The sequence below is a fragment of the Taeniopygia guttata genome, chromosome 3 (assembly GCF_048771995.1).
Source record: "Taeniopygia guttata chromosome 3, bTaeGut7.mat, whole genome shotgun sequence".
NCBI lineage: Eukaryota > Metazoa > Chordata > Aves > Passeriformes > Estrildidae > Taeniopygia > Taeniopygia guttata.
Window position 1 is genome coordinate 86983920 of NC_133027.1, and position 14224 is coordinate 86998143.

General features: G+C 44.8%; 1 protein-coding gene across 11 annotated transcripts in view; it reads right to left on the reverse strand.

The window, feature by feature from the left end:
- The window catches only part of RALGAPA2 (Ral GTPase activating protein catalytic subunit alpha 2), a 96227-nt gene that overhangs the window by 28868 nt on the left and 53135 nt on the right, over positions 1 to 14224 (reverse strand). For 9 of the 11 annotated variants that reach the window (XR_012055185.1, XR_012055184.1, XM_030268642.4 and 6 more), the window contains 2 exons: positions 10664 to 10822; positions 6564 to 6691 (listed from right to left, as the gene is read on the reverse strand). Coding sequence is in view for 9 of the 11 variants with exons in the window: in XM_030268642.4 (XP_030124502.4) it covers positions 6564 to 6691; positions 10664 to 10822 (287 nt within the window). In the remaining 2 variants the exon portion in view is untranslated. Of the gene's footprint in view, positions 1 to 6494; positions 6692 to 10663; positions 10823 to 14224 lie in introns of all 11 variants that reach the window. The other 2 variants (XM_072927324.1, XM_072927325.1) reach the window with 1 other exon arrangement.

Here is a 14224-nt window from a genome sequence, read left to right on the forward strand (position 1 = left end):
ATACTAAAAACTGCTTACACCAAGCGGCTTGGGAACTTGTGCTGGAATACATAATCCTCATAGATCCACTGGCAACAATGCTTGGATTCCCTCTTAAATGAAAATAACCTTCTATTATCTATGGTGGCGACTTCAGATTATTTTTTAATACGTTAACTACCGACAAATTTAAAAATCCCAGCATTTGACAACGAATCCACTTCGGAACAAAAAAAACCTGCTGCACGTTATAGTGGCAATTTGCAAACCGGCTTTCACTGAAATTTAAAATACGCGTTAGAGCGTGCATATGCTTTAAATAAATATAGGGTTACATATATTGATCCAGAAGCCACCTCCTTACATTTCCATGGCTTTGAAACTAAAGAAGAGGCTTTTTAGCCTGAGGGGTTAAAAGTGTGGGTGTGGAAGTGGGCTTTTGTTGGAAAAATTAGCAATGCTATGAGTCATTGTGCATTAGCGGCAGAATAGTTTTGCATCTTGTATGAATCCAGACACCATATGCCATGCGAGGCCGGCCGGCGCTGCGGTGCCACGTGGGCATCCCCAGCGGAAAGGCTGTTGGAGCTCAGCGGCGGCCGCGCCGCGCGGCCAGCCCGGCCCGTCGGACATTATCGGGAGCAGCAGGAACAGCTGGTAAGCCAGCAGAGCTCCGCTCGCCCGGCCCGCATGCTAATGAGCCGGCCGGGCCGCACAAAGCCCCGCGCCCAGGGGAGCGACCCCGGGGCCCGCGGGAGCCGTGCGAGGGCTCGGCCTAAGCCCCCGCCGCCCGCTCCGCCAGTGGCACCGCGAGCGGCACCGCCGGTGGCATCGCCAGCCCTGCTCCTGCCGGCGACACTCACTCGCCGCCCAGCCACAGAAGCCCAACTCCCTTTGTTTTTCACCGACCTGTTCGTGACAAAACCCAAACAAAAACAACCTCGGGAAGCCCCCGAGTGCAAGCGGGAATTCATAGTGAAGTTTCTAAAAGACACGACGGGTCTTTAACTACGTACATCCCTTCAAAGTTAATGGAGGGCAACAGCAAAAATTTCTTTGAAAAGACACAGAATGTGAACCCCTTGCAAATCGGCAAGAGCCACCACAAGATGTGATGAAGTACTTGTTAGTAACCCGAATATACCAATTTTGCTTCTGTCAAAGAACCAAAGAATGAGCAACTGCCTCGCATGAAACACAAATTGGAGGCTCTTTGTCTAACCCAAGAGAAAACATTGCGAACCATTGGACAGATGTTTGCACCTCTGTGTACTCCACACCTTCTCATGAAAGGGATACTTACTGCTCATAAACAAAGCCCTGTACCCCTGTACCGCATAGGGTGGCCCTGCAAGCTGCCTGCAAGGCATCCCCCTGTCCTGGGCTCCAGGGAAGAGCACGATTACAGCACCCAAACCACACCATTTCTAGCATAATCAGAACCCAGTCTCTGGCAAGGCTTAAAGAGATGTGGCTGTGTAGTTTAGGACCCTTGTTTGCAACCAGTACACACATACTACTATGCGTGTCATTCAGAAATCCAAGATTGAGTTTGTTTTGTTGAGTTTTTTTCCCTGACACATATCACACAGTGAACTCAGTTTTTTCATTTAAAAACACATTATATTCTCGATGTCACTTAACTGCAGGTTTGTTTTTGGAACTCTCCATTACATCAGCCAGCAAAGAAGACCCTGTACTACTGCTGGCGTTTATTTAGTGCTACTGAAGAGCACAGATGCTGTCAAGAGATCAGCTCTTTAAAATCTTTAAAACTCCATGTCAGAACCAGCCTCAGACTTTCTCAATAACCCTCACCAAACTTGGCAGCTCCCAGCCGTGGGGGAGAATAGTGGTACCTCATGTTATAGTGACAAAATCAACTGCACTGTTGCCGTGCAGCCCCCCTGGCTGTTCCCTGATACCCCAGCAATGTGGGTACAAGCTGTGTGTCTAACAAGGGCCCACCAGCAGGTTCAGGAATGGACATGAAACAGAAAATAGAGAAATGTGATCCCATTGTGTCTGCACAGTGTAGCAGCATGTGGAGTTTAGACCTGCAGAAGCATTTCATACTCTTTAGATATGCACCGACAGTGGATTCTCTGTGAGTTCATGAAGAGCTCTATGAATGAGAGCTGAGGAGCCGCCTCCACAATCCCATGTAATGCCACCTAAAAGCTTTGCCTCGCATGACTTATTACAGGCTGGAGCAGATTAGAGGCATCGATCACTGCCTGGAGAAGGTTCTGGCTGTGAGGAGGGAAGGCAGAGGAGACAGACAGCCTGGCCATTGATCGGCTGCAGCAGGGGCCGTGCAGGATGAAGGGCAGAGCTGCCAGTGCCTGCTCATGTAGCCCCAGCCCCCTCAGGTCTGAGCAACCCTGGCCAAGGGCGGTGAGTGGGACCTGCTGCTCCACACAGACACTGGCCACTGACAGGCCCTCATGCCAGCTAGGGCTGGCCGCTCGGCAGAAAACCGTCAGGTGCCATGTCACATAAATTGTCACAGCTCCTGTGACACATGCTTTAGAATTTCATAGCCATTTGTATCAGCATCAATATAGCTGGAGGGCACCACTTCTTGGGATGAAATAAAGGGGACAAACTGTGAACCCTCTCTGAAAGGAATAACAGGCTTTCCATCTCATTTCCCTGGCAGGATCAAACACTGCCTTGTACCCACAGCAGAGCTCCAAATGCCAGTGCCACAAAACACACACTGAGAGGGACACAAAATGTGTCTGACACCACACAAGCCTCCAGAACATTTGACAGCCACTCACACAATTAAGTCCATCATAGCAAATACCTTTCTTTCACAGAAAAGCAGGTAAGCAGATTGGGCACTCTCTATTAGGTTAATCAGAAATTGGCTTAAGCCAAGAAAGGGATTTAATTCAGAATTTGAAGCTGATGTTCTTTGCTTAATCTTCTTGGTTCCAGATATTAACACATCTAGGATATATTAGTATGTCAATATCTGGATGAGTTGTAATGAATTAAAGTTATGGATGTCTTTTTTGTTATGTGTTTAGATGGAGTTCTGGCTTTACCAAATGAGCTGCTGGCTGGCACAGGTCAGCATGCATACCACTGCCATTATAATGGAGAAAAAGTGAGAGAGTTACTCATGTAGTAAATTACTTCTCCAGGGTAAGGACTGTCTTTTCCTCAGGTCCACAAAAAGGAGTGCAAACTGTGAGCTGGGAAATGGTGACATCCAGTGCTCAGATATTACATAAGGAACTTTCATCCCCACAATGCTCGATGTGTTTGTTCCAATGCACAGACACCACCAGCACCTGATGTCACAGGAAAGTAGAGTCCAGGAGTCAACAGGAAGCATGAGATCAAACCCCACTGCTGCCCATAAAAACAAACAACTCATCCCAAAAGCAAGACTGTGCACAGAGATAATTTTATTATCAGTGTGTTAATAAACCCCAACAAAACTAGCTCCCTATTTACCCATTCACAGGAAGTACATGTAGTAGCTTGAATGCTAAGAACGTAATTTGAAGACTACCAGAAGTCACTGAAAAACATAGGGAAGAAGCCCACTGGTGCTGGCACACAGGACACATTCCACTCTCCCCAAGGCAAATTACCAAGAGCTCCTCAAAGCTGAGGTAACGTTTCAGACACATTGGAGCATTTCCTATTTTTTCTAAATTCAGTTAGCATCCCAGTCAGGAAGGACTTAGAGTATAAGAGTTATTTGAAATGGTGGAGGAAATAAAAAACCCAAAATAATACTGAAGCAATTTTTAAATTAAGCCAATTCAATCCAAGGAGAAAAGAAATGGATTATTTTGGAAAGATAACCTTGGCACTGAGAATTGCATGCAGCACCCGGGGAGTGCCATCATGCGCCCTTCCATGGACACAAAGAATCTGTAGCCAGAACAGGTCTAAATTGAAGTTTAAATGTAGTTAATTGTTTTTTAACTAATCTCTTGCACTATGAATTCCTTAAAACCAAAAGTGTTACATAAACATAAAAGAAGAAATTAAAAAAAAACGTCTGATGTGGTCTGCTGTAGTTACCTTCTTAATTTTCAAAGAGATTTCCAACAGAAATCTCTATTTGGGAACGGCAGTGGAATTTGTGTCATCATGACCAAGCGACTGCAGGCAGCAAGATGCTCCCGAGGCTCTGCAGTCATGGTCCCCATGGAAACCAGACTCAGATATTGTCCTCCGCTCGCTCGATGGAGCACCAAGTCGGGAGCCTTTTGTGCCTGATGAGATTTCTTCCACAACCTTCCAGCAACACACCCTACAGCTTCCTCCTGACTCTTTCCTAATTGAGATGCAAATTAATCTGTGTGGCTGATTACACTTCCCTTACAGCTCCTGACAAGTGCAGCTGTAGCCTGAGTTTACAGACTTTCCAAAAAGTGACTTCAGCTGTCACTGCTGGCAAGACGCTGCCCCGGCTTCCCAGCATCACCAGGGCAGAACAGGGATGAGTCCCTAAGGGTACTTCAAACCCTGCCACTGCTCCAGCACAAGCACCACGGGTGCAGCACCTCATCTCCACAGAACCACTGACACCAGATGAAGTGTTTCATCCATTTGTAACCACACTGGAGTCCAAACGTCTTCAGCTATTGACCCTTAGCAGGGATGTTGCCTTTTAACATGACCCATGTGCCAAACCTGCAAATCTTCCTCAGCTCTGCCTCACTCTGGCCTGTAGCCCTCATCCCAACTACAGTTATGACTGGTGTGTGCCAAACACCTTGCCAGGAACATTGCTTTCTATTTCTCCCTCTCACTGACATTTTTTGAGTTATTTCCATCTCCAGTCCAATAATAGCACTTCCATTTACTGTTTCCATTGCTGGGTCTGCTTGCCTCCTGTCCTGCTCGCAGCAGCTGGCACAGCGGACACCGGACCTGAGTCACTCACCCTTTGGGAGCTGCACTGGACAGGCCCAAACTCACATTCCAGCTGTTGGCTTTAGGGTATCTCAGAGTCTGCATTATCTAGGGAATGAATTACAGATAGCTTTCTCTCCTGCTCCACTATGGCCCCGAAGGGATCTGCCCACCACATCCCCTTTGTGCCATTTCAGGAGTTTCTCAGTCCACTTCCATTGATCAGACAGAGAAGTGGCAGTTGATTCACTATGGACAGCACAGGTGCGAAAGTGGACACAAAAAAAAATCGGAAAAGACTGTGGCGACAGATGCTGCCTCACACCTGTGCAGAGTAGTGCCCTGTGCTGCAGTGTCTGTGCAGCTCTGTCACCCCAGGGAGTCAGGGACCCTCAGGGAGACCCCCTTGGACAGCAGGAGCATGGTGAGCTGGTGACTCACAAAATGCTCAGTGCCAAAACATGGGAGGACTCCAGCTGAGATTGAGAGGCTGGGACAGCTTCATTCTTGTAACTGCTGCTACTTATGTCCATTTTACTACACTGTTATTTTAGTATTAAACACTAAGAAACAGACAGATTAAGCTAAATTCTGCACAGCACAGTTTCAGGAATTTGTTAGATTTCTCTCAAGAAACAGAAGAAAACACAGTGAACCTTGACTCACCTGTCAGGCATTGCCACAGTTTGTACAACCACAACCATTTGCTTTACAATGAGTAAACAATTAGTTATTAACACAAATCTATTTAACTGCAATGCTACTTTTAATTTCTGATTACTTTTGCAAAGAATATTGGATAACATTTATTTATTTTAGTTTAGTTAAAAAAAAAAAACCCAAACAAGTACTTTGAGGATATTCCATATTTTAAAAATCTGTATCTTTAATTCCTCAATGTTCTTTCAAAGATGAAGACATTTCACAAACTCTTTCTCAAAGTCATGTGATTAGAAAAATACTCAAATCAAATGCTCCCCAGAGAAAGCAAAGTGCAGTAAGTGTTTGTCCTGAGGTAAGTGATGTGATTAGCAAAACAAGCTATGAAAGCTATGATGGCATTATGAGAACACCCTAGCATGGGTGCAAACCCCTGCTAACACAGTGGGTCTGAATAGCACCCAAGAACTGCAGTCTGTGTCACGACTCCTGTCCCAGAGAAGCACGTCCTCCAGCTACCTTCCAGCCACTAGTGGAAAACAGGTTCTGAAAATGCCCAAACACAGGCGTGACTGGAAAGAAACTGGAATTCGGGACCTGAAACATCTGTATCTGAGGACAAATCCCATCTGTCTTATTAATGTAAAGAGTCCAAATAAAGTTAATTGAAGAGGATAAGAGCATGGCTGAGCTCTGGCTACCAGCCAGACATACACAGTCCACAACTTCTATCAGTATGAAAGAAAGCTGGGAGTTACCATTTCTCACAGATCAAAGCACCAGTGCCAAGCCCAAGCCCAGCAGCAGTGAGACAGAAGCTGCTGGTGAGAGACTCCTGTGATGCTACCATTCTATTTTGAAAACACTGGATGGCAGCTGGGTGTGAACCACTGAGAACATCCAGCTGGATGCAAAGAAAACTCTGACCTTTGATTTACAAAACAGGAAGGATTTTCATCCCAGCCTACCTCTCTGCAGGATGGTGCTCCAAGTGAGAACCCTACCAAGGGTAGTCTTGCCCCATAGAGAAAGGATACAAGCTCTGGTAGAGTGGGATGAGGGACTTGACGGCTCTGCTGGCATTGATGCACGTGGCACAGATCAGGCTCGGCAGCAGCTTCGCAGTCACGATGGCGCCGTCGAAGAGGGGACCGAAAAATGGCACCTGGGTGTCCCAAAACAGAAAAGCAGGCTTCAGAACTACTGCAGGAGACTGCTACAGCATTTTGCCGTGAAAACAGTGTGACCACATTGTCTTCCACACTAAGACCTGCAGTGTGACATTCATCTCCCAAGCTGCTGAGTGTTTAAATACCCCATGACTACCCTCAGCACACTACACAGACACACACATGTCTCAGAACATTCTGCTGGCTAATACGAGCTTGGTACACGTAGAAACTGAGGCCATCTATGAATTTGCAATCAATATGCCTTTGGCAGTGAATATTAGGAGCTGTTTTCCATCTGGGATCCCAATAGGAGACCCTGATTCACTGGCTGAATCCAATATACTGCCAGGAGGCTTTGCCAAGACGCATTTACTTCAGATAACCCTCTATAAACTCTTCATAGAAGAGAAAAAAACTTTGAGGTGGTCCAAGATAAAGTGGTATGTGGAAGGCAGAGGAGATGGCAGAGCAGGAGCTCTCTCAAGGGAAGGACATAGGGTTGGGACAGGCACAAACAGGCTCAGACCAGTGGGTCAAGGTGCCCAAATGCTGTTCCTTCAGGGCCACCTCCACAGGAAGCCCCTGTGTGACATCCTCTGGTGACCTAACACTCTGCAGATAAAGACCACACTACAATCAAGAGATGCTTCCTAAAAGTAAACCATGTCCAGAACTGCAGACACAAAACAGACCTGAGCCTGACAAGCCCAGGAAATTTTGATGTTTAAATGCACAACTTTCAGTACTTGCAAGTACTCAAATTCATTTCCCTCTCAAGAGACTCAAAAAGAAAAAAACAACCCCCCAACTAAAGCCCTAGACAGAAGACAATAACAATTAGCAATATTTAAGCTACGTATTTTTCCATCTGTACAGAGGCTTATCACATAAATAAATACCCTCTATTATTCTTCTCCAACTGCTTGTGGGTGACTGTAACAGTCATTCAATAAATGGATAAAGGGAATAATATAAATCCCCTACATCTAGGGAATTCCTCTAATTAGAAGTGGCAATGAATTACAGAAGAAATTTTGGTTTAATGTAACATCTGGAAATGACAGCTGTCTCTGCACACACTTATTCTGTCACTCCTCTACTTAAAATAATTACCCACCCCCCAATAAAATAGAAAAGTGTAAAATGTTTCCATAGTGGGTTTGCCTTATTTTCAATTTTTTTTTTTTATTTACTGCTGGCATTACTATCCAGGAAGTTGGAAGGAAAGGGGACAGAGGAAAACCAATGCCACCAAAATGATAACATTATGGAGCATCAAATTTTGCCTCTCCAGGCAGTAATGTTTTTAAGTGAAATTTTTCTGCTATGCACTGTCTAGAAGCATTGACAGCAAGAGAAAAGAAAGCAAAAGTACAAATAAGGAGGTTAAGTATATACTAGTATTAAAGTGATACCACCACACAAATACCAGACATGTAAAGTCAGATCAGCAGATGCTACTGGGGCAGGGAAATTCCCTGCTGGGCTTTTTAGACAAGTACATTTTGCTTACAGCACTTGTAGTCACAGTTTCATACCCACAGGACCTGGGGAGCAGGGCAGACTTTCTCACCACTGCATTACAGAATTTACAGATGTAACCCAGGGACAGGGTGTGTGTATCCTAGCCAGGGAAAGCAGTGGCAGAGCCGAGGGCTTTGGAGCCCGCCTCGATCCGAGCGCCACACAGCCAGACTGCATGCACACAGGGCTCAGAATTATTCAATCCCGAGCACATACAGTGGTCTTGCCAAGGGTCATTAAAGTCAGTGGAGCTGCATCTCGTCAGCTTCCATCTGCACGGGGGCTCTGCCCTAACAAGGGTTGGGGGGGAGGCCAGTGGAACGTGCAGGGCGCACTCCCCACTCGGCTCCACTCTGAATCTGGCACCCAGGAAAAGAGGGCTTCGGTGGCCACCGCAAACAATCAGCCAGCTTTGACAGGAATCAATTAAAAAAAATAGAGGGAAAGATCCCCTTCTGTGAGTACTCCAAATGTCACTGCAAGTTATCCGTGAAGCAAAAATTAATATTCAGCCTACTGCAAACACCTGCTTCATTCCAATTTCCAACAGCAAAATCTTTATTTCTGTTGTCTGCAGTAAAAGTAGGCAAGGTTAAATAAACCTTCTGAGCACAAAGACTTCCTCTCTTCCTCAAGCAGCACTGGTTAAAAGAGTGGGAAATGGGTAAATTATTGTACCAAATGGCTGAGAATTAATCTTTGATGACGAGCTGCAATCTAACGAGGCATCTGTGTCCCAGGGAACCCTCAGCATGTCCCTGGCGGTATGTGCAGTGCGGAGCTTGCCTGGCATGCTTTGTCCCCTCTCACAGGCAGCTTTTCCTCTCATTGTTCCAAATATCCTCGTGCATCTGTGACGCATGGAATGCATTCACACTAACAGACTTACTATTGTCTTCCCTCCAAAGCTTTGTTGGGCAAAGACTGCAGCACAGTTCCTGATAATTATATTGCTTAATTAATCAAGACAAAAAAATTTGCAAATCATTGCTGTGTTGCCAAGCAGGGAGATCAAAAATGAAAACAATACAAGCTGAAGCAATATAAGTAACAGCTATCTGATCAGAAATTCTTCTATAATGAAGCTATTAATGCTAAAGCGGTTAATGTTAACATTGCTCCAGGTGTCTCTACTTGGCTGCAAACAAAAAGGCTAACATTATGGATATAAAAGGCCAAATGTTGCCATGGATTCTGTAACCTGATAGAGAGGACAGCCTTTTCATTCGATTAGGGAATGTAATTTAAATGCCAGGGACTGAAGCCAAACAACAGACATTTCTCTCTGCAAGGCTCGTTCATTCACCCTGGGGTCAGTAGCTGGTGAACAAAAGGTCAGCCACGCTTGGCCTGGAAATGTCTGGATTAATTTTATTACATTGTAATGGTTTGTACTTTAAATGTAGGGATAACACTAAATTTCCAGTTTGCTCTTATTCTGACTGCCCGTCAGGTGGTTTTGACTAATATGTAAGATGACACAGCTTTTCTCCACCATTCCAGAGAAGTCTCAAGCGTGTTCCTAACACTAAATTCTAATTTCCCCAATGGAACATTAAAAAAAGCTAAAAGCTAAAATGCTCAAAAACTAAACCCACATCTCAACACCAAGCATAAAAAAAACCCCAGCAACCCACTATTATAAAATTTTCAAGTTTGAAACGTCTACTGACAAAGCACTGGTTGTCAATATCCAACAACTCCATCATGCACAACTCAAAAAATAGTGTCTACACCTGGTCAATATGGGATATGATAGAGGCATTTACCACAGTTGGCTATTCCTTTGGACAAATATAAGGCAAAGGGTATTTATCACAATGACTACTTTTACAAAGTATATTTTATGCATATTTTTGCATCCATAATGTACCAGATGACATTTACTGAAGTGGCTTTTTCACACACATGCACAGATGTACATACACACACCTCTGACATTTTGCAAAATGTGTGAACCACCCATACTTTGTTTGATGACAGGATGTCCAATGTCTGCATCATCCCATCCAGTCAGGTGACCATGACAGTCCCACAGACGTGTGAGGTTCTGCTTGGTGCTGTGTGTACAGAAGTGACCCAACACCACACAACGAACTCAAATCATGAATGGTTTGCTTTCAGTGCCTCAGAGAACATTCACAATTGTTTAAATACTGTTCTTTGCCTAGTAACTTCTGTAGGTTGAGAATTCTGGAGTATTTCACTCAGCGCTAAGTATGGCTATAAAATGAATGAGCAATCAATCTGATCACGATGAGTAAGTCCAGTTTTAAAGTTAGCTCATTTCTCAGCTTATCTTTTACCTGACATGGACAGACTGATTTCATACTCTCTGGGGAAAAAAACACCCCCAAACTTTAAACCACTGAGCCTTAAAGCAACAGAACTGCTGTTCACTGGCACAGCACAACAGAGCCAGTGAAGCACCTAGAACGTACCTCGGGTTTCTTCATGATCTCAATGAAGAACATGTGGTTCTTCATGGGGTAGATGACAATGAGGACGTCCCCGAAGTCGGTGGGGATGATGCCCCTGCGATAGTTGCGGGTGTGCTCAGACCACACGATGTGAACCTCGTCATTTCCCAAGTGACGGAGCTGCAACAGTAAATTGGCTCTTTATTAATCTGAGTGATAACCACGCTGCATGAAGGGTCATGGTTCACAAATTGAATTACAATGCTCGATAGCAGGAATATTTCATTACAGAAAAGTTAAAATATTGTTTTTCTCCAGTTGCTCATGAAAGCATCAGCTCAATAATTTGCTTCATTTAGAACTCATTGTTGTCTGATGGCTTAATTAAGTCAGTATCAAACTAGCCATTAGCACGATATGTAAATGTACATTACCTACAGTGATTTAAGATGGAAAACTGAATTACTGGAACAAAGCGTTAACCAACAGAGCATTGTATTCTAGCTAAAATAAGGCAGCTGTCACAGAAATATGAAATGCCTTGACTCAGAATGTCAAGAAACTGCCTGTCATGAACCACTATAACGGAATTTATTATCCACAAACATCTCCTCACTTGACTATGTCTGGAGGAGTCTCCTGCCTGAAACGTTAGTAAAATATCTGGGCAGTGTGAAGTACAGAAGAATGGGAAATACTGTGGGAGTTAAACCTTTTCATTTGGAGCAGAGCTACATGAAATACGGACAAAATTTAAACATGACATACACAGAAAGCATCTGAGAGCCTGTGTGTGTGTGTGTGTGTGTTTGCTCTGCTGCTGGAGGAGCTGGAGGTGATCTAACAGATGGCAGAAACTATTTGGCAGTCACGTACAAGCCTCACACAATGGTTTCAACTGTAAGCTTTAAAGTTAAAATGTAATCCACACACACAATGACAGCTTCAAGCATAAAGAGACTTTAAGTCCCACTTAAAGCTTAAAAGACACCCCCCCTCCAATTTGGTGCTACGCCCGGAACAATGTGCACAACAGACCTAACAAAGAAGCCAAAACAAAGCTCTGCTACTTCACTCTGTGTAGGGGGAGAGAAAAAAGGGAAAAGAAGGTGGTGATTTTCACTGGTAAATAACAACTAACCCCAACAAGCTTTGAATCAGCCTACACTGTGCTGATAAGGCTTCCCTATTCAGAACCAGGCAGTGCCTTTAGAAAGAAAAACTTTCACTCCTACATATTGGTGGCAAACTGGACCTCTCAGTCATGAGAGAAATGTCGCAAAACCAACATACTGTGAAAAATTTTTAAAAGTTACAACTGTGAACTCGGCTTACAATTCATGTTCCAGCAGAATGAAGTAAAACTCAGTTCCCAGAAGGACTGAGATTCTCAGTTTATTTTAAAATAAACTGAAGATAATAAATGAATAAAGATAATTTTAGCTCTGTTTGAAGAAAACATGAACCTTTTTTGCCTTGGAAAAACACAGCAACATTTACAATACTATTACTAGAGCTTCTTACATGTACAAAGCAAGTAGAAATTGCTGTTCTTCTGGTCACCTTGATATCTATGCAGAGGCTTAGTAAAAACAAAGCAACACACAAGAAAATTCTCACGTTGGTAATGTCACAAACTGACACGTACCAAAGGCAGCATGAATTTACACATAGGACAAAACCTTGATCTCCTCTCTGTGACCAGGTGCAGCCAGGTCACCTCCAAAGTGATTAGAAGCGAGATGTCAAGTTTAGTTGGACATACGCCTAAAATCCATCTGGGTGAGCAGACCTTGTGCACAGCAGGTCCCAGATGCTGAGAATGCCATGCCAGGCTGTCCCACTCCAGGATGGGCCCAGCTCAGCCCAGCTGAGCTCAGGGAACCCCCGCCAGGGATTTGGAAGTGCCCACCATTTGCCAGCTGAGCCCAAGCCAGCTCTAGCACTGGCTTCCCGGCACACAGAGCCTACAATGGTGGCACCCAGCAACCATTCTGCTGAAGGAAGCCTAACAAATAAACGTGGACACGAAATTCCATAAGGCAGTTCCATTGCCCAGGTGCAGAAGGAAATTCACAAACCCACCTCAGCTCTTCTGAAGAAAAGGCTCTGTACTGTTGTGCCTCCTATGGCTTCTGGCGTGAGAAATAGCACATACTGCTATAAAAACAGCCATCAAAATATGTCCAAATACTGTTTTATGAACCCTTTTTAAGATCCCAAGGAACTGTTCTGATAATAATCAAACACTTTGTACTAATATTGCACCCTTCAGAACAAAATGCAGTGAAGAAGGGAACTTAGCTGAAGCAACACTTGCTGTGCTCATGAGTCTGCCACAATCCCCAGTGTGTGCCAGCAATTTGTTTTAGAGCTTGAGTTACTGCCCTTGTTTTGAAGCCACACGTCCTTAAGCACCACAGTTACAAGGTATATGTTACAAAGAAAACATTGGCATTAATCAAAAATATTTGTTATTGAGAGGTAACTCCATTGATAAGAAGCTGTTACAATAATCTCATCAGTGACAGTAAGCCAGCTGCTATTTTCATGTGTTGTTTATTCAAAAGAGCACCTGTGAGGCAAACTCAGTGCCCTGAAGAACCTCAGCAAATTGTGCTGAAATGTCCAAAGCCCCGACGTGTGCAGAGGCAGAGCTCCAGGCTGTGCTCCCCACGCAGTTTAGGGGTGGGGGGAATAAATAAAAAAAAAAGCTACATTAGAAAAATCCCAAAGCAGACATGAAATCAGATTGGTTTTAAAAGCAAACCCCAACACCAGTCTGGAGCAATGGCTCTGCGCACAAGGGAAGGCAGCTCTGGCATTGGCAGCGTGTCCTCCCCGGTGCACAGGAATTTTCAGCAGGCACAGGAATTGGCCCTAATCTGGGGACACAGCCCCAGCCCCACCCTGGGTCAGCCCTGCTGTCCCTGCCTGGGGCCGCACTCTCCAGCCCTGGGCAGGCAGCTCCAGCTCCAGCTCCAGCTCCGAGCGGACAGCTCTGGCCCTGGCTCTGCGGTGCCCAGGCTAGCAGGCAGCACTGACACTGGTCATGGTGCACACCTCCAGCATGACCTCCTTTCCCTTCTAATTGCATTACACAGCCAGCTGGCTCCAGAGAGGAGTCATCTGTTTGAGTGAAGAATTCCTGCTTTTGGGGAGGCATGGCTGCTACTTTTGCTAAGTAACAGTGGGGCCTGACATCCCCGTTGTCTGGCTGACTGTGTGTCCATCCTAAAATCTAAGTTTTATTTGTAAATTAAGCAAGAAACTTCCTGCCAGAGCAGGGCTGCCTGGAGACTGATAATGTGTGCCTTTCATTCTCTTTCACTCTCACTGTATCACTGCCAATTTGTTTTTCTGCTGCTCGCCAGCCCGAGGCCATAAAAGCCTTGTAAGACATAAGAGCAATTATAGTCCTGGAGTCAAATGAATTGGACAAATCCAATAGCACAGCTCTGTCCCCACTCTCCAAACCCCTACAGCAGTCAGATTAGCTGCTAAAAATCTAATCTAGTCGCAGCTAACAAATTTCTGCAGCAAAGGAGCAAGAGTTCAGTATGGGGTTGCAACCAGATTTCT